The following is a 25166-nucleotide window of genomic DNA, read 5'->3' on the forward strand; positions in this document are numbered from 1 at the left end:
CACACGCGCACACACAACTTTTTATTTTATTTTTTTTAAAGAGATTATTTGAAAACTTTCCGCTCCCACTCCTCCGCCTCTCGGGTTTAACTGGTAATGAGCAGAACGGGATTTGATCTGCTCCCCGTCGAGCGCTCCTCACTCACAGATGGGAGTGTGGGAATCGAGCGGCGAAACCTCTAAATAAACCCGGCGAGGCGCAGATGGCCCGGTGTCAACAGCGATCGCCACCGGTGTTAAGTTGCCATGTGTCGGGGCCGAGGAGGGATTTACCGATTTCCCTCGCTCGGCATGCTGGTGAACTTTGCAGGTGCATCTACGACCCGTGGAAGTGTGAGCTGATCTGTGATCTTTTTACCCTCGTTTGACTGCAGCAAATGGCTCAACCTCCCAGTAGTACACTTATTTTATTTCATTTGGTGCTTCCTTTAGTTGTACCGATGCAACTAAATGATATCTATTTAGTCTGCTTGTATCATATCGGCTCTTTAGAATACACGACAACCCTGAAGCAAAGCGTGTTTACTGGTAGCGGATGAATGAACTTGACAACATGTGAACCATTAGCTCATTGAAGCAGATTGATGAACGTTGCCACTAAGTCATCTCTCGCTTTGCTTGTCAGACTCTAGAAATAAAGCAACTGTCGAATATGAATTCACACCCTTTTTAATTAGTGTTGCGGCAACGCTCTTAAAAGTAGAACATTTGTTCACTGACAGTTATTACTGACAGTTTGTCTTAATTTACGGAAGAGATTCTGTGTTTGTTGCTATAATTGATATATTGCAGCTGTCACAACCCTTACAGTTTCACTTATGGAGGCTGTACATAATATTTTTAGGTAATAATAGATGGAGCACGCTGCCTGGTGTTCTTCTGCCAAGTGTATGAATTGTGTCAATGTCTTTAAAATCAATATATTGAAAGCTGGTGAAGTTTATTACCCCCACGAAAAAAAACCACCAGATACATGCTAAATCGATCCAAACATTTGAGTTTTCAGCTTCACATTGATCTACATCGATGGCCCCCACTCAGCTGTTCTCGTGTTGGAAGAGGACTTTCTGCCCCCGGCTGTTTGGAGAGAATCAAGTCTGGAGGAGAAAATATGCTATCCGTCTCACAAAACAACATTTGTTTGCCTGCCAGGGCCTTCAAAACCATTAACAAGATTAGGGAGCACACAATAGCGACAGTCCCTCTCCGCCCTCCCTCTCTCCACTTCTCTCTTCGACCCCCCCCCCCCTCTCGTATTCCCTCCCATTTTGTTCTAGCTCATTTGCCAGTACAATGCAGACATTCAGTGGTTTGTCTGCACCTCCTCTCCTCAGGGAGCACACAACCTCCTTATGCAGGCAGACAGAAATGACACACACACAGGAGCTCAAACCAACACAGAAATTAACAAAAAAAAATGAATGCATTCAAGCAAAAGGCGGGTCGCACACACATGTTAGCGCTCACACGCTCCCCTCGCCTCCAGCCAGCTCTCTGTGTTGCCGCACTGACGGAGAGAAAGAAACCCAAAATGAACCAACAGCAGGGTTATATAAACACTGTACCAGCATGGGGCACAGAGATGTACCATTCCCATAAATGGTATTGCACAGGGAGGTTGATTGTGTGTGTGTGTGTGGTTGTGCGTGGACATCATAAACAACGGCGGGTGTATTATTGGATGGCTGCATGCCCGTTGTTTGAGGCAATTTATTCCTCCAAAGCTATTGATTTTTGATGTCCATCACTCTTTTGGCTCTGTTCGCGCAGCGTTTCTCAGCGAGGTCTTTTGGCACCCAATGACAAACATGAGCGGACGCCATGAGCTAGCACTGTTTAAGTATTAGATTATAGGAGCACGGAAATGAAACCAAGAATGTGAATAGATTTGGGAGAGGAGAATTTGTTCCTGCACACCTCATCTCGGGCTTTCCTCCTCGTCTCTCCTTCCTCTCCCTCTCTCTCTCTGTCCCTCTCACTCCCCGCTCTTCACATCTTAAACCAGCTTACCTCATCTTACTTTTCATCTCGCACGCTAATCTCCTCTCCTCTCCCGCCCCCCTCTATCTGAGTAATGAAATTTAATTGCATCCGTCTTGCATTTTTCAGCGCAAGTGCTCCAGATGACATGACCGGTACATCTCATTAAATCTCTCTCTCGCCTGTCTCTTCCCCCTCCACCTCTAGGTGCCTACAGATGTTTCTATGGGTCTGTTGGCAGAGCCCCAGGTGGCCATGTTTTGCGGCAAACTCAACATGCACATCAACGTGCAGAGCGGCAAGTGGGAGCCGGACCCCTCGGGCACCGAGAGCTGCATCAGCACCAAGGAGGGCATCCTGCAGTACTGCCAGGAGGTAAATGTTGGGAGTGGTGTAACTGTTTATTTCCCGCCCCCCGTGGAATTAATTAAGTCTGATATTACATGATCATATTAATCCACCCTTTGAAGCTGATAGTAATCTGTATTGTATGCATTATAGTAAAGGGGCGTGGAAAAGGTGAATGTCAGATAGTATTGAGCAGACATTAATAGTGTGCTGGTGAACTTTCAGCCGCAGCGGAGATTAAAGAGGTCATTTCCGCCCAGACAATTTGTAATAATTCATTGTGCGTGACATGCCTCGAAAACGTCTTCCTTAATTTGGCCACGTATGCTGATATATATGGAATACTTAAACTCTAATTACCCGGTGTTTATTTCATTTTGAGTGCGCAGTGGGCCTAGAATGATAAACCTTTATAGTCGTGGCATTTTAGTTGGATATTTTGGTGGTTGAATAAATTACATATTTGCCATTAAAATGAGTCTCTTGGAGCAAATTACGATGATTGAGCAGGTGGCCGTAAAACAAGCCAGATTTGATTATCTTAATTTTATTTTTCCAGCAGGTTTACAACTAGATTTTTTGGGTGTGTTCAAACCGAGGTGGTAGCGAAAACACGCTTGAGTTTCTGTCCTCTTAACAATCTGAACCAACGAACCCAAAGCACAAACTGCTGAGGATATTCGAGTGGAGGAATTTGTTGTTGCCTGTTGGAGAGAATATAAGAGAGCACAGAAGTCCATCATGAGTGGGGAACAAAGACTGAGAGCAGATTTGTTTTTATTCACCAAAATCCCCAACTTGGCAGGACGACACGATGCCGAAACTCGGCTCAGTAAACAAGCTGCTTAAGTCGATGTGACGTTACTTTAAAAGCTGTGGATGGCTTTTAATTAGGCAGCGTGAAGCTAACCAAACCAAACGCACAAATGCAACACAGTGAACCTCTGTGTTGTTGTTTGGCCCAAGTAAACCTCCAACCACAAGACCACATTTCTTTGAGGAATATTCCAGCAGTGTGCTGTCGGCTATCGCTGTATGAATACACTGTCAGGGGGAAAAATGAAAAAAGGGAGTTGACTGATAAGCAGAAGTGATGCATAATGAGATTTCTCAGGAACGCATGTGAGATAAACTAAAAGGAAGATAAGTCCTTCATTGTAACCACTGATAACAAATCCAGTGATAACAAACAAATGCTCACCGGATACGCCTCGGATTCAAATTGTTTCAACGTTCTCACAACTTCAAATATCAAAAAGAGAAGGAGAGATACGGAGGGAACCTTGGAGTTGTCACGCCCAAGGCCGAATAGAAGAGTCGACTTGAAGATGTGAGAGTGTCACGAATCCAAGAAGGTTATGGAATTATTAAGATTTTCCTCTGCTTTCGGAGAAGCACGAGAGGAGCGGAGGCGTAGGAGGGGGGTGTCGCGATAAAGAAGGGAAGGGTGAAGCGTTTTGGAGAGGGATGACACGTCGACTGAGAATACGGTGCAGAGGCAGATGTCGTGCATAGGCTGAGAGGAACGTGGAGGTAAACACAGCCGAGTCTGCCAAGCAGAGACCGGGGGAACACTGCAATGCTACAAATAATGAAAAACAACACATTGCTGAAGTAGGAAGGGAGCAGAATGTGTGCGGCATCGAAGGCGGTAAATTAGTCGAACATTGGGCCAAAATCTTTAGGTACAAAGAAACTATACCCTCATTCAGCCTCGTCTCATTTACGATGAACATAATGCTGTGTGTGTGTGTGTGTGTGTGTGTGTGTGTGTGTGTGTGTGTGTAGGTGTACCCAGAGCTCCAGATTACCAATGTGGTGGAGGCCAACCAGCCAATCAGCATCCAGAACTGGTGCAAGAAAGGGCGCAAGCAGTGTCGCAGTCACATCCACATCGTGGTGCCCTACCGCTGCCTGGGTGAGTCCCACGCGCACAAGGCATTTCTAGAAAGCGGTGTTTGAACGTTTAGGAGAAACCAAAGCAGCTCCTGGTTACTACAGGGCGAAGCTGCAGCTGCCTCATTTTGTATGAAATATAAATATGGATGTTGTCGTTGTTGTTTTTTTTGCTGCAGTGGGAGAGTTTGTGAGCGACGCGCTGCTCGTTCCTGACAAGTGCAAGTTCCTGCACCAGGAGCGCATGGACCAGTGTGAGAGCCACCTGCACTGGCACACCGTGGCCAAGGAGGTGAGTGCACGCCTTCACCATCGCTACCGCAGCGACGAGCGGGAGCAAGTTAATGATCTATTCTTTGCCTGTGCGTGTGTATGTGTGTTTTTTTTTCGTCCCGTGTAGTCCTGCGGAGACCGCACCATGAACCTCCACGACTACGGGATGCTGCTGCCGTGCGGCATCGACCGTTTCCGGGGAGTGGAGTTTGTGTGCTGTCCCGCTGAGGCGGAGCGCAACACCGACAGCGCCGAGCAGGACGCTGATGATTCCGATGTCTGGTGGGGCGGAGCCGAGACTGATTACTCTGACAACAGGTACACACACACACACACACACACACATGCACATGGATAAATGAGGTCAGGCAGCAGCAGAGTAATATATCAGCGCTCAGATGATCAGAGATACTGGCACTTTCATTTTCGACCTTTGTCATGAGGATATATTTCTCTCCTTGGAAGTAAACTGCAGGTTGGTTGTGATTTAAAGTCTTTGTTCTTCCCTCCTTCACATCCATCCTCTTCTTTGCCTCCCTTATTTCCTCATCCCTCTCCTTCTGTCACCTCTCCCTCCCCCCATTTTCTCTTGCTCTCTCCATATGTCCCCTTACTCCCTTTCCTTCATTTTTCTTCCTTTCCCTCCCTACCCCCCTCTCCCATTTTCTCCCCATCTCTGCTTCCCTCCCAGTATGGTGCGGGAGCCAGAGCCAGCGGAGCAGCAAGAGGAAGCCAGACCATCTGTGGTAGAGGAGGACGAGGAAGAGGAGGAGGCGGTGGCTGAGGAAAATGACGAGGAAGAGGAGGAGGAGGAGGAAGAGGACGTGCTGGACAACGACCAGGATGGAGACGGAGAGGAGGACGAGGAGGTGGTGGAGGAAGACGAGGAGGAGGACGAGGGAGACGACGAGGACGACGATATCGTCGACGCGCTCGACGACAACGACGACGCCGACGAGCCCACCACCAATGTTGCCATGACAACCACCACCACGACCACCACCACCGAGTCTGTGGAAGAGGTTGTCAGGGGTGAGGAGCATCTCTCCCATAGGCGTGTGTGTCTAGTTGTGGTTATAAATAGACCTCATGTTATGTTTTCATCATCTGGAGGTCATTGAGAAGTTGCTTCACAGAGGCAGTTTTACCCGCGGTGCTATTTATTCATGTAGATCGTTTTGGTTTTTTTTGCAGTTAGCGGGTGTAGTTCAGTCGAACGTTAGCTCGTTATGACAGGAAACGGCTCACAGCGAGGTCTGTGGATCATCTTGAATAACTGGGTCATGATTTCAGGAAAGAAGATGCTGCTGTTGAGTTTTTTTAAATGTGTTTTTGTAATTTGAGCACCACAAGTGCCATCTAGTTCTTTCTTATATTAGAGAGAAAACCAACTTCTCTACGTCCAATATCGCCAAAACAATCTAGATGGATGAATAGCACTCGAGGAAAAACGTGATGGGTTTCAGGGTCCCTATCCCTTTTAATCAGATGGCAGGTTTATGTAGATTAGTGTGGAACAAGCTCATCGAACAACATACAAAACATGCTTCTCTCACCATTTTTTATGCTCCGCTAAACACAATTGAACTTTGTGTTTCTCACCAATTAATTTCCCAGCTGTCATTTTTCTTATTTTGCTCATCTATCATCTCAGAGCTTTCATTAGCTACGATCCATTAGCGTCAGAACCGGTTGTTCCGGCTCTGTTTCTTCAATTCAGTGTTATACTTGTACATTTTAACCTGGCTTCCTTCACATGCTACTCTGTGTGACATCACGTATCTAAACCAGTGACATGCCTTTGGATTTAAGTGGCATATTTTATCAGTAAACATACTTGAGATTTTTTTTCTCACAGCTCGACAAAACCACGAGACACTTGCTTGGTGTCTGCTGAGCTGAAGAGCCTTTTTGTGGTTTTGCTCTGTGAATGATGACGAGGTGTGTGTGTGTGTGTCCTCCAAGATGTGTGCTGGGCCAATGCCGAGACCGGTCCGTGCCGGGCCATGCTGTCCCGCTGGTTCTTTGACCACCAGGAGGGCCGCTGTGCTCAGTTTATCTACGGCGGCTGCGGAGGCAACAGGAATAACTTTGACTCAGAGGAGTACTGCCTGTCTGTCTGCAGCAGCGTCAGTAAGTCCCGCCCCCACGGCGCCGAACCTCGGCCAGCAGCCGGTTTGTCTCTAACCCTTCGCTTTTTACTCGCCGCCTTTCCGAGCTGTCCTCTAGCGCCAGGTGCTCCAGAGGTCTCTTGCCTTTCTAACTGTCAGCTCTATTCCTGGCTAACCTTTTTTTTCCCGCTGCTTCTCTCTGTGTCTGTCACAAATAAATGTGTGTGCACTAAAAACAGACTAATCCCTCGTGGATTCTTAAAGTCACCAACCCGCACTCTGCCTGCTCCCTTCGCTGTCGCACTCGGTTCAGTTTTGTCGCCCGGTATCCTTCTGTTTGTGAAGCAATTACGTTTCACTTTGGACCGCGGGACCCGGGCTTTGTTTCCAGAGTTAGCATGACATGTTATAGCAGCAATATTAAAGCTGAAGCCATAAAAAGAAGTGACGAGGTTTGACGTTTCAGAATAAGTTGAATTTATTGATTTCCATTAGAATGAAGTCGTGAAACCAAACGCTCTCACGCTCCGACTGCGGCGCTTCGATACAGAGGATTCATTTTCATGGACCGTTTGCTTCAAAGGCTCAACAGCGCTCTAAAATGTTCCAGACATATGTTTGCTGTTGTTGTCCTACAGCAGCCACTGTCTTTTCTATGATTAGTCGTTTTATGGGAATACACGTACGTATTTTTTTATCTTGACTATGAGCTTAAAAACCATCCTGGCAGGAATTATTTAGCGATAATCCTCGCCTCGCTGTACATTGTCCCTTCTATCCCGGACGTGTTGCTGGCTCGCTTACATTATTTGTCAATGAGGGAAATGTAGGTTCTGGTTAATTCATTACACTCAGCTCAATCAGATGTCACATTACCCTGCTGCAATTTTAAAAAAGCAGAAAGTCTCAGAGGTAGCAGTAAGGAAAAATTCATCAATGCATCATTCCGCTCCTGCATACCTTGGCCGCGACATCACATTGTGATGATTGATTTTCAGCGGCGCCGCTGAAAATGAGGACAATTGTTTGATGTTTTTTCACACCTTGTTGCTATATTTGGCTTTGAGGTATTTTGTTTTTAAAGGCTTTAAAAGAAAAAGTATTTCTCGCCACTTGCTGATGAGCCAGACGTGATCATTCAGTTTCCCAAGTGAAGTGAGCGCAAATAGTTGCTCCATCTTGGATTACCGTGTGTGTGTGTGTGTGTGTGTGTGTGTGTGTGTGTGTGTGTGTGTGTGTGTGTGTGTGTGTGTGTGTTATTGATGGGGGAGAGGAAGGTGGTTTAAGTGTTTGGCTCTGGTTTGTGCGTGTGTGCTCGCCTCAGTCAGGAAGTGCACAATCTGCCCTGCAGCAAAATGGAGTCATGTTATCTCCATCTCCCTACATTGTGATCTAATTTTATCCACGGTGTGTGTTTAGATGTGATAGTGTGTGTGTGTGTTTTAGATGTGGGATTTCTGCTCTGCTGAGTGTAGTGGAGGTGAGAAAGTGCCGCAGTGTCTCATTTCCCCCTCCGACAACACACAAACCCAGACAAACACACACACTTGCCTTGGTTAAAGGGCTGGTTCACCCGTTTACGTTCACCCACCTCGATCCATTTTCATCACTTTCCACCAAAGAAATAGTCCCGATAAAAAACTGTTGACAGAGTGTTGTGTGGATTATCCAGCGGACAGTCAGAGACCGACATCGTTAAACCCGCGGCGATGAAAACCCAAACTATCTGCTCGGTACCACTCGAGGGAAGTGAGGAAATCGTACTTGGGGAGAACTGATCCTTTAAATGATTTTAAGGAACGGAGGCGCGCAAAGCACTCAGCTCCGGTCAAAGTGAATAACATCTCTCCGTTGTTTTTGTGTCTTGTGCAGTCATGCGCTCTCATCAGACATAACCGATTTCACATGGCGTGCGACCTTCACGCATGCGTACACACACACACACACAGAATCACACATGTACCACCAGCCCCTCTTGATAGCATACTTGTGGAAGATAATCAACTTTCCATGGATTTAAATCCGGGTTTCACGCTTTATGTGGTCCGTTTATATTTCTTGCTGGTAAGTCGACTAAAATCCAGTGCGTGCTTTTGAGCCCAGAGGATAAATTCCAGCGTCAGTGTTTTTGGCATGAGAGCCGCATCACGCTCTAAATTAAGTTACATAAGTGAGAGATGGGTTTTGTCCCTCTTCCACAAAAGACTACGGGTCATCTGAAGCACTCATTCGTTTGCTTTTTGAAGGGTGCTGTCTTCCAGCTACAGCTGCTGTCTTATCTCGCCGGTCTCCTGATCTCACACTAACCCTCTTAACCCATTTCAGGCCCCGTGTTTTGTCTTCTCAAAACACGGGGCCAGTCCCCAGATCATCCAAATGAAAAGTGTGTAGTAGAAAATAAGTCTGTTCATCCTCTTGCCTCCTCTCTATCTCCCTCTACTTCCATTTCATGCAGTACCCACAGCCACGCCCAGCTCCCCCGACGCCGTGGACCACTACCTGGAGACGCCTGCTGATGAAAACGAACACGCCCACTTCCAGAAGGCCAAAGAGAGCCTGGAGGCCAAGCACCGCGAGAGGATGTCCCAGGTACTGACTGAAGAGGGGAGAGGAATGAAGGGAGGAAGGAAGCAAAGGGAATACATGAGGAGGGAGGATTTGATGTTTTTGCTGTTGATGTTTTTCGGAGCCTGAAAACTCATCAGCAGTCTTTGCGAGCACATGAATCCGTAACAGTTGCTAAGCAGGGAGAACAGAGAGGAGGATTTATTTTGTTGCAGAGAGAGGACGTAGGTTGAAAATTGAAAATGGAGGAAGAAAAGGTGTGTCAAGTAAAAAAAAAAAACGAATAGGTGCGTTTTTGTTTTTTTTTAAACCCCTCCCGGGTAATCCGACCGAGCCAATTCAACTTTAATTGTGTTCTTTAATCAACCGGCTCGCGCTCCGGCAGAGAGCCAGATGGTCTACAGCAATGTCACACTGTCACAGCTCCAGACGAGCAATAACAAGCTAGTGGCTCTAAAAGCACTGTTTTCCTTCTTTTTTCCTCCAGAGTTTGTGCACTGCTCCAGATAGCTTTGTTTTTGCATGGGTAGCTACAGGCGCAGTATCATCTGATTTCACACAGTTGACTTGATCCTTACAGATACTCTTCGGTCATGCGTTTGGTAAAGCCCTGGGTTGAACCCGGTGAGTCAGAGAGGATGAAAGCTGATCAAAAAGGGAACAGAAACTGTTGATTTGGGACTTTTACTGTCTTCATCACACTGTACTTTGACCTAGCACGTAAATCCCCATGTGATTTTTTTTTTAAAAAACAGACGTTCTCAATCACAAAGGATTATTTCCACTGACCAGAAAGAGAATTTGCCCTCTGTAGCCCAGATCTTTTCATAGCCGTGTAAAATGTCAGAATTTTGACCCCGCGCCACAAAGATCAGCGGGATGCTTCACTCAAGTGTAAAATCAACCTGCAACACAACATGTGTGAAGATAAAGTAGGTTGACAAGTTGCATTGACCTCAGGTGATGAGAGAGTGGGAGGAGGCCGAGAGAGAAGCGAAGAATCTTCCCCGCGCTGACAAAAAGGCCGTCATCCAGGTAAAACTTGCGCATACAGGTCCATGTATTAAAGCCGCACAACGCCGTTCGCGTCCTTTTTTAAATCTATATGTCGCAACGTGTGCAGCGTTTCCAGGAGAAGGTGGAGGCGCTGGAGCAGGAGGCGGCCAGCGAGCGACAGCAGCTGGTGGAGACCCACATGGCCCGGGTGGAGGCTCTGCTGAATGACCGCCGCCGCCTGGCTCTGGAGAGCTACCTGACGGCGCTGCAGCAGGACCCCCCCAGGGTACGCTATACGCACGGTTCAGCAGCGCTGTCCTCTCTCTGCAGCCGATGCAGTCGATCGCTGGCTTTGTTCTGTTGTGATTTTGAAGTGAGATATTTCAGGAGACCCTGAATCTGACCTGCTGCCGTACATGAATAATTATTAAGCTTGTGTTCTATGTTTCGCTGTGTAAACTCGCTAGAAGGTAATCATTTAAAGCCTGAACTTGTTTCCTCTCTTAAGTAACCTGAAGTAGACCTGAAATGAACGCCACTGAATGATTTGAATCGCCGGATATATATATACATATATATATATATAAGTATATATATATATATAAACCATCCGTCATCGTCTTTTGCAGCCTCGCCACGTCTTCAGCCTGTTGAAGAAGTACGTGCGTGCGGAGCAGAAGGACAGGCAGCACACCCTCAAACACTTTGAACACGTCCGCATGGTGGACCCCAAGAAGGCCGCGCAGATCAGACCTCAGGTAGCGTTCTCTCTTTACTCGATAGATTACGCAGCGGAGGGTTCTGAAGAGGCGCATGCAGTTTTAAATTGACTTATGTGCGTTGTGTGTATGAAAGGTGCTGACCCACCTGCGTGTCATTGAGGAGCGTATGAACCAGTCTCTGGGACTTCTCTACAAGGTGCCGGGCGTGGCCGACGACATCCAGGACCAAGTTGGTGAGTTTGCCGCGGTGACAAATAAGACACTGGTTTTATTCCATCCGGAACAATCCACTTATGTAAAAAAATCTAATCCAATTCATTGTAGAAACTAAGTGAAAGGTTGAAAGGTGGTTTCAGCTGAGAGAGCAGAGAGACAAGACAGTACAAAATGTGACTGTTGACCCTGAGGAAGATAACTCAGAAGACACAATGTCCTGATTGTGCTACATGTTAGGGAGAGATTGAATGCTTTCCCAAAAATGCAATGTGTTGTGTTGATAAGGGCATTGGAGCAATTTGGCCTAATTCTTCTGTTCAGAGTCAAATGAAACTGTTTGCCGGGAAGATAAATCCCCCCTCCATCCCCCTCCCGCTCATGCATTCGCGAGGTTTCTGTTGGTTTTTGGGTTTATTGGAGTTGCGTGCGTCACGCAGCCATCTGTGTCTCTGTCTCGGAGACCGTCACAGTCTGTGCCGCCTCGGCAAAACACACACGAAGACAAACATAAACAGAAGAAACGGCATCGTGTTCTCAAACATTTCTCGGAGGCCGTCTGTCCCTCTTCATGGCGCAGCAGTCGGGTCATCGCGTGGGATCAAATATTTTCTTCAAGCAGAAACAGAAACACTTGTCCTTTTTTGTTTATTCTGATTATCAAAAGAAGTGTTCTTTCGTTTGTCATATTCTCACCATATCGAGCCTTTTATGTTGAAACAAGATACAAGGAGTTTGATACATTCCTTTCCTCTTTCTACTTCCGTTCCTCTCGGGCCCTCTGACCTCTGTCCTTCCTTCCTCCCTGCATCCCGTCCAGAGCTTCTGCAGAGGGAGCAGACGGAGATGGCCCAGCAGCTGGCCAACCTGCAGACGGACGTGAGGGTGAGCTACGGCAACGACGCCCTGATGCCCGACCAGGAGCTGGGAGACGGCCAGACCGACCTGCTGCCCCAGGAGGACACACTCGGCCTGGGGAGCGTCGGCTTCATCCACCCGGAGAGCTTCAACCAGCCCAACACTGAGAACCAGGGTACCGACTGGAGCACCGGGTTGCTGATTACAGTTTGGTTCAAAGTTGATTTAAAAAAAAGACACTCAAAATGTATTTGCTCTCTCTCTCTAGTTGAACCAGTGGACTCTCGCCCCAGTCTCGACAGAGGCATTCCCACTCGGCCAGGTTGGTACAACTGTCCAGAAAGACCATTCACGATCAAATGTTTTAAGTATTGATATGTATTTAGAAATGCCTGCAGATATTATGCTGTTGACTCTGTCGCGCCCCGCCCTCCTATTTGCTAGGCTACGAACAAACAAAGTGTTAAACAGCTGAGTCACTGAGGATTCATTGATTTATATTAACCATTAAACCATAAACTTCTGAGTGGCCAGGTTGTGTAAAGTTGCCAGGTTGTGGAAACATCTCATTTACATTCATTGTTGCTTGCCAACTCCATCCAATGGATTGTAATAAAATGGGGCATTCATAAGTATTTATAATACTTTATCAACGTATGTAACTGCATTACTTTTTCACCCTTTTAATTAGTGATTTATAAGCTGCTCACTAGCTTAATGTGTTTTTCACAATCTGGCAACCCAAAAGCTCAGTAATAGTGGCTCCTAACTGCACTAAAAAGCATGAGTAAATGATTTAATTATATTACTTATATAAGCATATGCGGGTAATATATGATTGTACTCTGCTACAGATCATTGCTCAAGTTGTATGTTAACTTTTAACAATCACTGCTTTGTTAAAGTAGCTTCCAGGCTAATGATACAACATATTTCTTCAGGTTAAGTAATGATTCATAAAAGGAGGCTTTGAATTAGAGACTCAAAATAAAGTCAGCACAGTATTTTTCCACCACCTCTCGCTCTCACTGCCATTGTTAGCACGAAGCCAACTCCACTTGACCTCCATTAAGGCTGCAGCCGAGGCTATTAAAGTCGTGATGTGGGCACAGGACCTATGAGCACTGTGCTGTTAATGCTGTGCTGGACGTATATGTGCGTTATTCAACTCATGCCGCTGTGACATCCAACACTCGGCTGTCGGCCCCGCTTTAGCGAGTGAGTTTGAGAAGGAGAAAGTGGCTGAGCGTCACCATCCATAATAGATGGTCCTCTTCCTTCCCTTGCCAGTGACTGGAATGAAGATGGAAGCTGTTCCCGAGCTGCGGATGGAGACGGAGGACAGGCAGAGCACCGAATACGAAGTTCACCACCAGAAACTGGTAAACAAACACAGAGAGCGGCGGGTTTGATATTCACAATGCCATTTATATCTGCCGACAGAGAAAAACACGCACAAAGGTGATTTACTGCCCTTTTTTCTCATCCATAAGTATACACACAGGCGCTGTCAGGTCCATGTCTCCGGTTTGTCCTCATGGTAAACTCCCAAGGTTGTCGCCATGGAGACATGTGCCCATGGAGACAACCGCGATAATGTGTGCGTCACACTCCTGCTCCTCTCTAAATACCACCGTCCTCTGATCAGAGTTGCGTTTAATGTGCGGATGTGTTTTTTTTTTCGGTCGGCCACAGGTGCTGAAACCTTCCCGGGCTCCAACCCAGCTCTGCATTCTTTCATTAATCTCATCCAGTATTGTAAAACCAGCACAAAGACCTCAATCCGTCCTCAGTCAAATCCAAATCTGCGTACCTTATTCCTCTCACCTAACGGCTTTAATCTCTTTAATCCCTACATTTTATTACATATCACATTTCTCGTATTCACAATGAGCAGCCAGTGTGTCAGGCTGCCTCCTTGAGTCAACTCCTTAATTTGATATTCAACGTAACCCCAATCAGCGTTCTGCAGGATTAATCTGGAGGAGGCTCGCCAGCTTGAAATTAAGTCCACACTCACTGCAGTGTTTGACACGCGCAGGGGGAGCAGCGTTTCAAAGTCGAGATGAGGTTTTTCTACCAATATCTGCAGTTTAGTGGCGCTGTGAAGGTTTCCGTCCCATTACCCCTGCATGCCGTCGGCAAAGGTGGAGTTATCAGGAGTTGTTTTCCCCCCTTCAGAAGCCGCCATTTGCTATTTATTTCTGGATCTACATGCGAAAACGAGCTCCATCGAGCGGCGTAATCTGCGACAGAGGAGCCGAAGCCTTCATTGTTTGTTTTTTTATTTTGAATCACGTGTCTTTAGTATTGTGTTGGAGCTGAGTCATACTGCATCATTGTCGCTTAATGCTGTGCTCTGCATCTGACAGCCAAAACTCCCCACCAGGAAAGAACCTCAAAAAAAAAACAAACTGTCACCCGACAGACCGTGTGATGTCGATGGGCTCTTATGTGTTGCCTCTGTGTTCCCCCGCAGCTGTTTCCGAGCTAAATTTACCTCTTTAATGACAAAATCAGGTACATGTTAGGAAATGTACTGGTGATTATGCACAGCATGTGCTGCAAAATGATTTGGCTAGATGGAAACAGACGTAAATGGGCTGTAACTCTGGAAAGTCAGCAGCACGCTCCTCCTCCAGGGACATTCAGAGACGTTGGGATGGAAGTAGAAGCAGCGACTGGTGCTCATTGGTTCTCTGGGAGCAGTCACATGCAAACCATTGCGAAGCACAATTAACTCTCGGGCCTGCTGTGCTGAAACCACACTCATTACTCAGCAGTGTGACATGCACACAATGGCCCATCATTTCCATGGCGTGCACAATGAGAGCCCTTGTGTGCATTGAAACTGGATGAAAACCGCCGCGCTCGCTTGTGATTGGTGGGCGCGCGACCGTGACCAAACTGTCCGTCCTCCACCGCCCCGCAGGTCTTCTTCGCGGAGGACGTGGGCTCCAACAAGGGCGCCATCATCGGCCTGATGGTCGGAGGCGTCGTCATAGCAACCGTGATCGTCATCACCTTGGTGATGCTGAGGAAGAAGCAGTACACCTCCATCCACCACGGAGTCATCGAGGTGGGAAACAGCTGACCTGTGTGTTTGTGTTTGTGTGTGCGTGCTGTGTACAAGCTGTTCTAGACGCCAGTCAATCTGGTGTGTGGGGGGTGATGCAGCACGTGCACGCACACAAGCTGCTTTTCAGTATATGTGTGTGTGTATTAATATATGCATATATGTGTATATACACACACACACACGGTATCAGGTGTATAGGTGTTGTCAGTCTAAAAAAAATCTTTAAAATGTTGAGTTTGGACGATATTGTACACTCTCCTCACTTAATTTGATGGGATTAATGCCAGTTAACAATTAATTTCCTGCCTCATTTTTTTAATTATCCTCATTCATCACTCCAACACTTTCATTAGCAGTTTAATTTATTTTAAATGCGGAAGTTATGGCAGCCGTGTTACTCTTCCAGGAGGCATTAAAAAGGTCTTAAAATGTAGATTGTCTTTACATTCATAAACAGCACATGCGTGCGTGTGTGTGTGCATGTGTTTAACCTTCCCCCCCACCACCCTCTCTCCGGCTCCCCTCCAGGTTGACGCTGCCGTCACACCCGAGGAGCGCCACCTGTCTAAGATGCAGCAGAACGGTTACGAGAACCCGACCTACAAGTTCTTCGAGCAGATGCAGAACTGAGGAGAATGTCACATGTACACCGCACACATACAAAAAAAAATAAACACACACATACACACAGACATCTCCTCCCACACATCAAACACCAACCCGTTCCCTTTCCTTTCCTTCCCAACCCCCCTCTTCCCTCGAATAGCCCCGCGTCTCTACAAGGCAGTGTGGCTGAGATGATTGCGTGACTGAAATAGTCAGTTACGACCGTACTGGAGCGACTGTAGCCAGGGTTTTCTTTCATTTCTGCCGGGGCGGACACTGTGGCCGAGCCAGTTTGCACCATGTCTGTTCACTTTACCGGAGCAAGACGCCTTTTAATTAAAGAAAGACGTTTGTACACGTTGCTCCGTCTGGGCCTGCTGATGTATGAAAAGAGAAAAAGGCCCCGCCCGGCTGATTGAAACAAAGCCTCTCTTCGGGGGAAAGCAGCGCTTTCTCTCCACGCTGATTCAGGGCCAGTGTATAGTCGGGGTTTTTTGGCGTGGGACTTTAGGTGTGGACTTGTGTCGTAAAATCTGACCACTGATCAGTGGGATTTTAGACGCACGCTGACCCCGGGCCTCATTTAGAAAAATTGATTGCAGAATCGGCATTTTACATCATTATTCAGAATTTCGACATTCATTTGTTTCTATCATATTATTTGATGATTATATCATGAAACTGGGTTTAAATCTGGCAACAATATTTTTCTAAATGAAGTCCGGTGTATCCCCACTAACTGCACCACTACTGCACTCACTCTACAGTCTACACTGGAGTAACCCCTTCTCCTCTTCCTCCCTTCCTCCTCCTCCTCCTCCCCTCCATCCTCTTTTCTTTAGGTATTCTTACGATACCTGGGCTGTGTTAAGTCACACAAGGCTCTTAAGAATATTTGGAGATGCTGATGATAATGAATATGTTGATGACGATGGTAATAATTATGTATTCTGAATGAGCTGTTTTTTTTTTTATTTTTGTTTTTTTCTCTTTTCGTTTCCAGTTTTGTTTTTCAAAAAAGAATGAAAATGTAAAAAAAAAAAAAAAAAAAGTCAACCGATGTAAAGTCCTTTTTTTAAATTGCGTGTAATGTTACTGAAGTAATGCTGAAGTCTTAGCTGTTCCTATGTAGTGCATGACATCAATGACAACAGGATTTGGAAGAAAAAAATACGGAAAAAAACAAGATCTTAACGCTGCTCTCTCTTGAGATCCTTTCTCACGTATAGATTGTCATTCTAGCAAGATTGTACATTTAGTATCTTCTCGTGATCACGTGACTTCAAACAATGAAAAATATATATAAATCTAGATGAACGGGCTCTGCTTTGATATCATGTAAAATACACATTTAAAAGAGATCTGTGATTTTGAAATTTAAGTGTGTTCCTCATGTCTTTTCTTTCTTATTTTTATTTTTAAACCATGCTACGTTCCTGAGGCTACAGGAGGGGGGCTGGCTTCATCTCTGTTTGTATATTATTCTCATTCACTAAAATATATTGTGTTAAAAATCTTCATACAAAGGGGCTCTCGGAAATCACCCCCTTATATATATTATTTTTTGCTTTTTTGTGTTAATTTCATGTTACTTTGTTTCTGGAAAAGGGCATGTTATGGGCGTGAAGGTTACAGGGAGCAGGAAGGGAAATGAGGAAAAAAATGTGAGGCATCCGGCATGGGGGGGGGATGGGTGAGGATTATCTCTGCGTGTATGTTTTGTCATTCTCAGTCTGGTGTTTTGTCCAGTTGTAAGCCGACGCAGTCTATTTTTTGGTTTGGTAATCATTTTGCTGGTAGAACAAGTTGAGTACTGAGAGGAGGAGGAGGAGGAGTAGGAGGAAGATGAGGAGGAGGGGGAAAGAGGACAAGGTAGAGAGGAAATGACTTGCAGTTCCGGATGGATAGCCAGCCAGCCTGTGTATATAATGGATTTTCACTCCCCAGCACCTCCCTCCTTTGCCTTCCTTTCCCGCCAGGCATGCCGCTCACCTCTCCGCCATCAGCACACACTTTGACTCCTCAGAGGCAGTGCACCGTCACCTGTATATAGATGGTAGGCGTTCACCATCGAGAGACCTGCAAGCGAGTAAGGGGCATGGAAGTGAAAGATGAAATATTAGCCTTCAGTCAGTTAGCTCATGTTAAAGTTTTGTCCCCATCTCAACATTACATCGAAAGAAATGCAGTCGCCTCTCGCTCTGTGAAAGCATGTAATGGCGAGTAAGATCTGTGAGGAAATGGTGTTCATGTGGAGGCTGCAGTAGGGTGGGTCCTTGGTTTTCAGAGTGTGCTGATTAGAAGCCCAACAGAGGGCAGTAGAGTAGAAGAGGAAGCAGGATTTTCTTTCTATCTTTTTTTTTCCGTGGGTTATATATTGGTTTTGTTTTCCACTGTGTAATATTGTGCAGGCCATTTGCATTGACTGGGAAACCGCTTTCTACACTGTATTCCATAATAAAGTTTTGAATGTACATACAGATGCTGTGTCTTTGTGTTTTTGATGTTTAATGCACACCTGCTTTCTTCATGCATCTTTTTTTATTCTAATCATTTTGTGTCTGGATCTTTGGTATTAATAATTGGAAAGGTATTTATGTGAAAAAATGATATTTTGACAGAGCGTTTCAGGAGAGGTCAGTCTCAGACAGAAAACTGCACACTGGAGCTGAGGGGGAGTCAGGGTTCAAGGACACATCAGAGGGCTTCCTGACACATATGAACCCATGTCTTGATGCCAAAGGTTAAATGACTTTGCATTAAACTGAAGTCAAACATGTTTAGGTGGACCACTTGAGCATCAGGGTATGACTACAATCCTCTCTACATGTGGCTGTGCAAGCCTGACCATGGCAACAGTCAAATGGCATACAGTAAATGCAGCATGTCTGGGATAACTGCTTGCAGTATAAAAAGTCAAAATTAAAAAAGGAAATGTATTTGTTCCAATGGTTAATTAAACAGCCTTCTGGATAGATTTTTACAAGATAAACGGTAACACATGATGTCAAAAGTTATTCAGGTTTAAAGATATTTATTCGCATGTATCTACTTTGGTCGATTTGGGATCATTTGGTGTCACGTGAGGTCAACCTAAATATGCGCAGCGCTGCGCAAAGGAGGCGCCATATTGACGTCCACAAACGCCACAACACTCCCACAATCCACCGCGTTATCCACACTTGGATTTTGTACCGAAAGTGTCAAACCCAAGGTGAGTAGCGTCACTGAGTTTTAAAACGAATGCCGTTAAACGTGTAACTGTGTCCTATTCGTCACAACTATACATACGGCTGAATACGTCATCCTTGTCTTTAGTGAGTGTTACGTTAGCGTGACTTCTCGTAGCACAATAGAGGACAAGTTGCTAAAGCTATCTTAGCATGTTAGCAGGTGCTAAGCGTTAAAGCTAGTGAAGTGTTATTAAAGCAAACAACACTCAGCCGTAGCTAGAAGGACTTCGCACGATGGTGTTGTGACTCAATAATTGTATAAGTAGTATTAGTAACAATACGACGTGGTACATATTAAGTGTGTAATGTTAGCCAAATCAAAGACATTAAACTGTAGCTTAGCTAACTGGCGAGGTACGTTATCAATGCTGGCTAACGTTAATTTGCTCCAGCTAACCATCAGCTCGTCCTTCTGTGCTAACGTTACGTCACAAATTTAATAGGTGAATGAATCCTTCAAGAATAAATTTCCTTCATTTAAATTATAAAGCACGTCACGTTTTTTGCAGTATAACTGCCATGGAAATCCATTGGTCAAAGTGTGTGTGAAGCCTGGTTAACGTTCATAGTATGTAACGATGGAATGTCCAGATAACAGCGTGACCCGGTGGCCTTGTTGTTCCTTCAGATGGCGCTTCACCGTTTATCCCAGCTGTCCTCCGCGCTGCGCTGCGCCGTGAGCCTGACCCTGCGCCGCAACCTCGGGCTGTCCGCGGTCCTGTTCAAGCGGGCCCAGGAGCTTGACCCCATCCAGAAACTGTTCCTGGATAAGATCCGGGACTACAACACCAAGAGCAAGTAAGTTAATGTCGTGCACCTCTTGTGTAGACTCACATAAAATGTACATGCTTTGAAAATAGAGATTGGGATCAAATGGGACACCAAATAAACCTGGGCAGCTCTACTCGGAAGAGAACGTGTGTAGGAAGGTGTACACGTTTCATTGCTGCTATGTTTATCTTTAATTACATTTAATTTGTTTCTCAAAACAGATAATTATGTTGATATACTGAAACATTCTTCTTATTGAGTGAGGAGTTGTTTTTTCTTTCACATAAAAGAAGATTGAATAAAATGTTTTGTCTCCATAATATCATTTAAATCCAGTGTAATGAAATGCTGAGTGACTTTAAAACAGCTCAGTTTATTTATTTTACAAAGTAACAACTAAATCAGCAGCAGCAAACAAATATTTATTTTAGACATCAGTATCGGCCCAGAATTTCACAATCGCTGCATCCCTAACAGAAATAAGTTTAGAGTTTAGTCTCTGGTGCAATATAAACTTCAAACGGCCAGAAAAATGACAAGAGCTACTTTTGAGTTTCTTTAGCATACAAATTAATTAACTTGCTGCTCATTCATTTACATCTTCCTCACCTCTTTTGATGTCTTGTGTCACTCAGGACTACGGGTGGCATTGTGGATGCAGGACCGTCCTACCAGAAGAACGTGTCTGAAGAGGTGCTGAAACTGCAGAGGCTCTATGGCGGAGGCGACCTCACCAAGTTTCCTGAGGTCAAATTCACAGGTGAGTTTGGCCGTATGTTGTGTGTTTTGGTCTCCTGCCCATATTGTAAATATAAACACAAACAAATACTTAAAGTGGTTGGAACAAATCAAAATTGCAGCTTTATTTTGACGTTTTGTTGAGAAAAACTTATAATGTAAACTGACAGGTATTAAAAGACACTTTGCATTTAAAACCGTCCTCTATTAAAATCCAGAATTGTGATCAGCCACGGCTTTGGAACGTGTGGATGAAAAAAATTCAGAATTTGAAAATAGTGAAGCCATTATAAGCACATCTTATTTTAATAAGATGTGCTTATAATGGCATTACTGTTTTCAAATACCTTTTTTTTTCATCCACAGAATTTTAATGTTCCCTCTCATAAATATTTATTCCTTTGCCACGAGAGACTCACTGAGATCTGAGGCTTTTTTTGTGTCTATATATAGCGCAAGCCGTCTTGCTTTTTAAGTGTCACTATCTAGTGACACTTAAAAAGCAGGACGGTTTTGTTATTCTGTTTGAAATTGTTTTCTGGAAGCTTTTATCCTTGATCTTTGTTGTATTAATACATCTAGATCTAGCTAGTTGCTTCATATTGCTGTCGTCTAGATTTAAAATCTAATTTCAAGCATTTGTATTGTGTTGTACAGCTGGAATATGTCTTTTCAAAACTTGGTGAATAAGTAACTGTTCTCTTTTTATTTTTCAGAGCCCAAGCTTGAGGACGTGGCCAAGTGAGCACTGTCCATGTTGTAAATCTCCTTCATGTCACAAATATGTTGTATTTAATAAAAAGATAATGGATTGAACCATGATTATGGTTGTCAATTAAAAAGCGACGTTGTGCAGTGTCTATGCTGGACTTCCAAACTATATCAAATAAATACTGGGCTCCATAACCCTCTCCATTTATGTCTCTGGAAACCCGGGAGGAGGCACAGGCCTCTGACTCCCTTCGCAGATCATGATGCGCTTCACACTGGTGAGGCGCAAACCCGGGACGCCAAGCGGGAACTTCGTGACTGCACCACCACTTCACACAGGCTTAAATATGTTGAATGTCCAGTATATTTAACCCAAATGAGGAGGCACAAACAAGGTGGTCGAGTCCAAATTGTACCACAAGACCTTAGTGTTTTTGGGTATTTGTTGTAATTATGGCTATGGTTTATATGTAGGGACAGGGGCAAAAAGCATATCTATCTGGGTTACATTCTGAGTTAATATTTTTGGATTTGTTTTGAGGATAGTATTTTTTATAAGCACTCTATACATCTTTTTACTGTTGCCTTCATTTTTCATATTCAACGTTCACGATTATTAGTTTACGTTTGACACATTAACTTAATAATCAATGACCCCGACGTTAAAAGGGCCAATAGGGGTACTTGCTAAAAGTAAGGGAATAAAAAACACTGGGGCTAATGACTGTTGTCCACAACATTGTTTCATATAAAAAATGTCAGATTTTATTCAGATGTGTTTTTTGAGTTCTACTGTTATTTGAATTATACAATTAGTTCTGAAAATACTTGTATTTTTATAGTGTAAGCGTCTTTATAACTGCACTGAGGTAAAGCAGGGTGTGTTCTTTGTCTGTCTGTCGTTGGCAGATACTCTGCCATGAAAAAGATGTAACATCAAGCTAATAGCACCAAAAATATATAGTACACACAAATATATGCACAATTTCGAAAAGGAATTTGTAATAGTTTGATTTGTATCGTGAGGTCAACCTAAATATGCGCAGCGCTGCGCAAAGGAGGCGCCACATTGACGTCCACGAACACCACAACACTCCCACAATCCACCGCGGTGATCCACACTTGGATCTTGCACTGAAAGTGTCAGACCCCAGGTGAGTAGCGTCACTGAGTTTTAAAACAAATGCTGTTAAACGTGTAACTGTGTCCTATTCGTCACAACTGTACATACGGCTGAATACGTTATCCTTGTCTTTAGTGAGTGTTACGTTAGCGTGACTTCTCGTAGCACAATAGAGGACAAGTTGCTAAAGCTATCTTTGCTTGTTAGCAGGTGCTAAGCGTTAAAGCTAGTGAAGTGTTATTAAAGCAAACAACAATCAGCCTTACTTAGCAGCAAGAAGGACTTTGCATGATGGTGTTGTGCCTCAATAGTTGTATACGTAGTATTAATAACAATACGACGTGGCACTTGTTAAGTGTGTAATTTTAGCCAATTCAAAGTCGATAAACTGTAGCTTAGCTAACTAGCTAGGTACTTTAGCAATGCTAGCTAACGTTAATTTGCTCCAGGTAACCATCAGCTTGTCCCTCTGTGCTACGTCACAAGTTTAATAGATGAATGAGTCCTGAATGTCAGTCTTTGCTGCTCAATCATTTTCATTTTTCTCATTTTTTGATGTCTTGTGTCACCCAGGTCTTCGGGTGGCATTGTGGATGTAGGACCGTCCTCCCAGAACAACGTGTCTGAAGAGGTGGTGGACGAGGAGAACTCCCCAAGTTTCCTGAGGTCCAATTCACAGGTGAGTTTTGGGCATATACAGACTCCTTATTTATCGGCACAATTTTACTGTTCCCTCCCATAAATATGTATTCCTTTGCAGAGAGAGAGAGAGAGAGAGAGAGAGAGAGAGAGAGAGAGAGAGAGAGAGAGAGAGAGAGAGAGAGAGAGAGAGAGGTCTTTGTATTGGTGTACAGCTGGAATGTCATTTCAAAACTTGGTGATTAACTAACTGTTCTCTTTTTGTTTTTCAGAGCCCGAGGAAGCAGCAGATCCGGATGTAGATCTACATGTGACATATGTTGTATGTAATAAAAAGAGGGAACCCTGTTACTGTGTATTTTTTTTGTTGCTGGTCTTTTTTTTTCATGAGTCGCGCAATCAAAACTCATAACCCTCTCCGTATCTTTCTCTGGAAACCAGGGAGGCAGCTCATGCCTCTGACTCCCTTCGCGGATCATGATGGGGTTCACATCTGAGGCGCGAACCCGGGACCATGCGCTTGACCCAACAGGAGCTTTGTTACTGCGCCACCACTTCCCGCGGACTTGAATATGTTCTCTGCGTGTATTTGTCTTCTTCATTTGGGTGTTGAACTTAAACGTACTGACCAGCATAAGAATTGAACCCATAACCTCCAGTCTGCAACACAGTTGTCTATCTCATCACACTATCAGCTCTGACCTTCATCTCTATTTTTCGGTCATATTTCATTTCAACCTAGAGTACTTTTACTTTTGGTACTTTAAATACATTTTGGTGGTAGTCATGTATTTTTACTTTTGGTTGTACCTCTATATTTCTACCGTAGTATTACTGGTTGTATTTCTGTAAAAGTTATAACAACCATTTTCACCACTGGTGGCTTGTGGAGTTTTATTCTGTAGAAATCATTATGTTGATTGGGTTTTAGATCGTTAACTGATCAATGGTAAGAAAAGTGTTTATCATGATAGAGGAGTTGAAGTGTTCATGGAGAGTACGTTGTGAATGTACTTTATTTTTCCATGATCTTTATTGTGATCGCATTAATAACTGCCAGCAGGTTTTTGAATATAAAAACGTTTTATTACATTCAGGATTCAAGAGATTCAAGATGTTTTTACTGTCACATGCACAGACAAAAGACAGTTATTCTATACAATGAAAAGCTTATTTTGCTCGGTCCTCTTAACACATAATTACAATTAACTTAAGGTAAAAAAAATAAGGCACAATATATAAAAGATAACAGTATTGCACCAAAATATAATATTGCTATGATACAATGATAGCATTGTTATACGATAAAATAATAGTCTTACTCATTGTATCTTTGTTCTTTATACACTAAGCATTGCTATAATGGTATTTCGGGAGGACACTCTTGAGGTTGTGATGGTTGACATGGCCGGCTGCAGCAAACAGCGTCCGGGTGTCCAGTCTGTTTCCTGATGACGTCATGCAGCAGCTCTGATGCAGTTGCGCAGTCCGCTCGTGACGGGATATAAACTTCCAGTATAAACGCTGCACTGGCTAGTAGAAGGGTCTACACTTCACCAGCAACAGTTCAACACCAGCCGAGCAGTGAATTAGAATATAAAAATGTTTTATTACATATACACCAAATAAAACTCTGAACAACCCATTCACACGCTGTCTAAAAACAGACGCTCCAGTTCGATGAACACAGGCACAAGGATATAAAGACAGAAAGAAGTAAGGAAAGTTCTTTACATAAGTGTAATCCCCAGATAAATCTAACAAATTAAAAAGCCACATGGTATTTATATGTGTGCTTGTTTGTGTGTGTGTGTCAAGTTCCTATGTATTTGTTGTCAACTCCTGCCCAACTTGACTAGCTGGTACATTTGGTCCAAAAGACACGGGACAACTCTTTCCAACAAAGCTCCAACTTTATTGTTTCTCTTATTCTTTTTCAATTGTTGGCTGGTTGGTCCATTTTGGTTGAAAACCTTTGAACACAAAAAAAAGCACAAAGTTATACAAACATGTAAATAAACTTTAAACAATTACAACAAAATAAATAGATACATTACCAGAGGCTCCTTTGTCTGTTCCAGGAGTTGACTCCTCTTCTGTCTCAGCTGAAATGTTTGCTGTGAGACCTTCAATTCACAGCTGTTTCAATTTAAAGCAATCAGCTGTTAGACCTTCAATTCACAGCTGCTGCCACTTAAAGCAATCAGCAGCCTGCACTGGCCTACTGGAGGTGCATTATGGGACATGCAGTCTTTTCTTTTTCTCTCTTTTTTTCCTTTTGGCAAAGTAACGTAGTTTGAACTC

The 25166-nt window shown here is 44.3% G+C and overlaps 2 protein-coding genes and 1 long non-coding RNA gene across 5 annotated transcripts in view; all 3 read left to right on the forward strand.

Annotated features, from left to right (window-relative positions):
• appa (amyloid beta (A4) precursor protein a) overlaps positions 1-18127 on the forward strand; it is a 30537-nt gene extending 12410 nt beyond the window's left edge. The window contains exons 2-17 of one of the 2 annotated variants that reach the window (XM_068590292.1): positions 2188-2355; positions 4117-4246; positions 4404-4516; positions 4625-4815; positions 5189-5529; positions 6463-6630; positions 9064-9197; positions 10134-10208; positions 10297-10455; positions 10799-10927; positions 11025-11124; positions 11925-12137; positions 12231-12284; positions 13253-13344; positions 14895-15041; positions 15570-18127. In XM_068590292.1, coding sequence (XP_068446393.1) covers positions 2188-2355; positions 4117-4246; positions 4404-4516; positions 4625-4815; positions 5189-5529; positions 6463-6630; positions 9064-9197; positions 10134-10208; positions 10297-10455; positions 10799-10927; positions 11025-11124; positions 11925-12137; positions 12231-12284; positions 13253-13344; positions 14895-15041; positions 15570-15671 — 2316 coding nt within the window. In that variant the 3' untranslated portion in view covers positions 15672-18127. The remainder of the gene's footprint in view (positions 1-2187; positions 2356-4116; positions 4247-4403; positions 4517-4624; positions 4816-5188; positions 5530-6462; positions 6631-9063; positions 9198-10133; positions 10209-10296; positions 10456-10798; positions 10928-11024; positions 11125-11924; positions 12138-12230; positions 12285-13252; positions 13345-14894; positions 15042-15569) is intronic. The other variant, XM_068590293.1, reaches the window with a different exon arrangement.
• A 650-nt stretch (positions 18128-18777) lies between these two features.
• On the forward strand, positions 18778-21211 carry atp5pf (ATP synthase peripheral stalk subunit F6). Of its 2 annotated transcripts, none has more exons than XM_068590749.1 (4): positions 18778-18861; positions 19509-19678; positions 20287-20411; positions 21106-21211. In XM_068590749.1, the coding sequence occupies exons 2-4, from the start codon at positions 19509-19511 to the stop codon at positions 21132-21134; spliced, it is 324 nt and encodes a 107-aa protein (XP_068446850.1). In that variant the 5' UTR covers positions 18778-18861; the 3' UTR covers positions 21135-21211. The 2 variants fall into 2 exon arrangements, with proteins under 2 accessions (XP_068446850.1, XP_068446851.1); XM_068590750.1 differs by lacking the exon at positions 18778-18861 and adding an exon at positions 18885-18964.
• Positions 21212-22209: 998 nt separating this feature from the next.
• On the forward strand, positions 22210-23210 carry LOC137794228 (uncharacterized). Its single transcript, XR_011078285.1, has 3 exons — positions 22210-22254; positions 22797-22902; positions 23135-23210. It is a non-coding gene; the product is annotated as an uncharacterized lncRNA (long non-coding RNA).
• The last annotated feature ends 1956 nt before the right edge of the window (positions 23211-25166 follow it).

Source organism: Clinocottus analis, unplaced genomic scaffold, assembly GCF_023055335.1.
Source record: "Clinocottus analis isolate CAN_PGR_092001 unplaced genomic scaffold, fCliAna1.0.p SCAF_24, whole genome shotgun sequence".
In the NCBI taxonomy this organism is placed as follows: domain Eukaryota; kingdom Metazoa; phylum Chordata; class Actinopteri; order Perciformes; family Cottidae; genus Clinocottus; species Clinocottus analis.

Coding starts and splice junctions, on each gene's coding strand:
- atp5pf (XM_068590749.1), top strand. CDS start 19,509: ATGGCGCTTCACCGTTTATCCCAGCTGTCCTCCGCGCTGCGCTGCGCC. Junction 19,679..20,286: donor GACTACAACACCAAGAGCAA/GTAAGTTAATGT, acceptor TGTGTCACTCAG/GACTACGGGTGGCATTGTGG. Junction 20,412..21,105: donor TCCTGAGGTCAAATTCACAG/GTGAGTTTGGCC, acceptor TTTATTTTTCAG/AGCCCAAGCTTGAGGACGTG.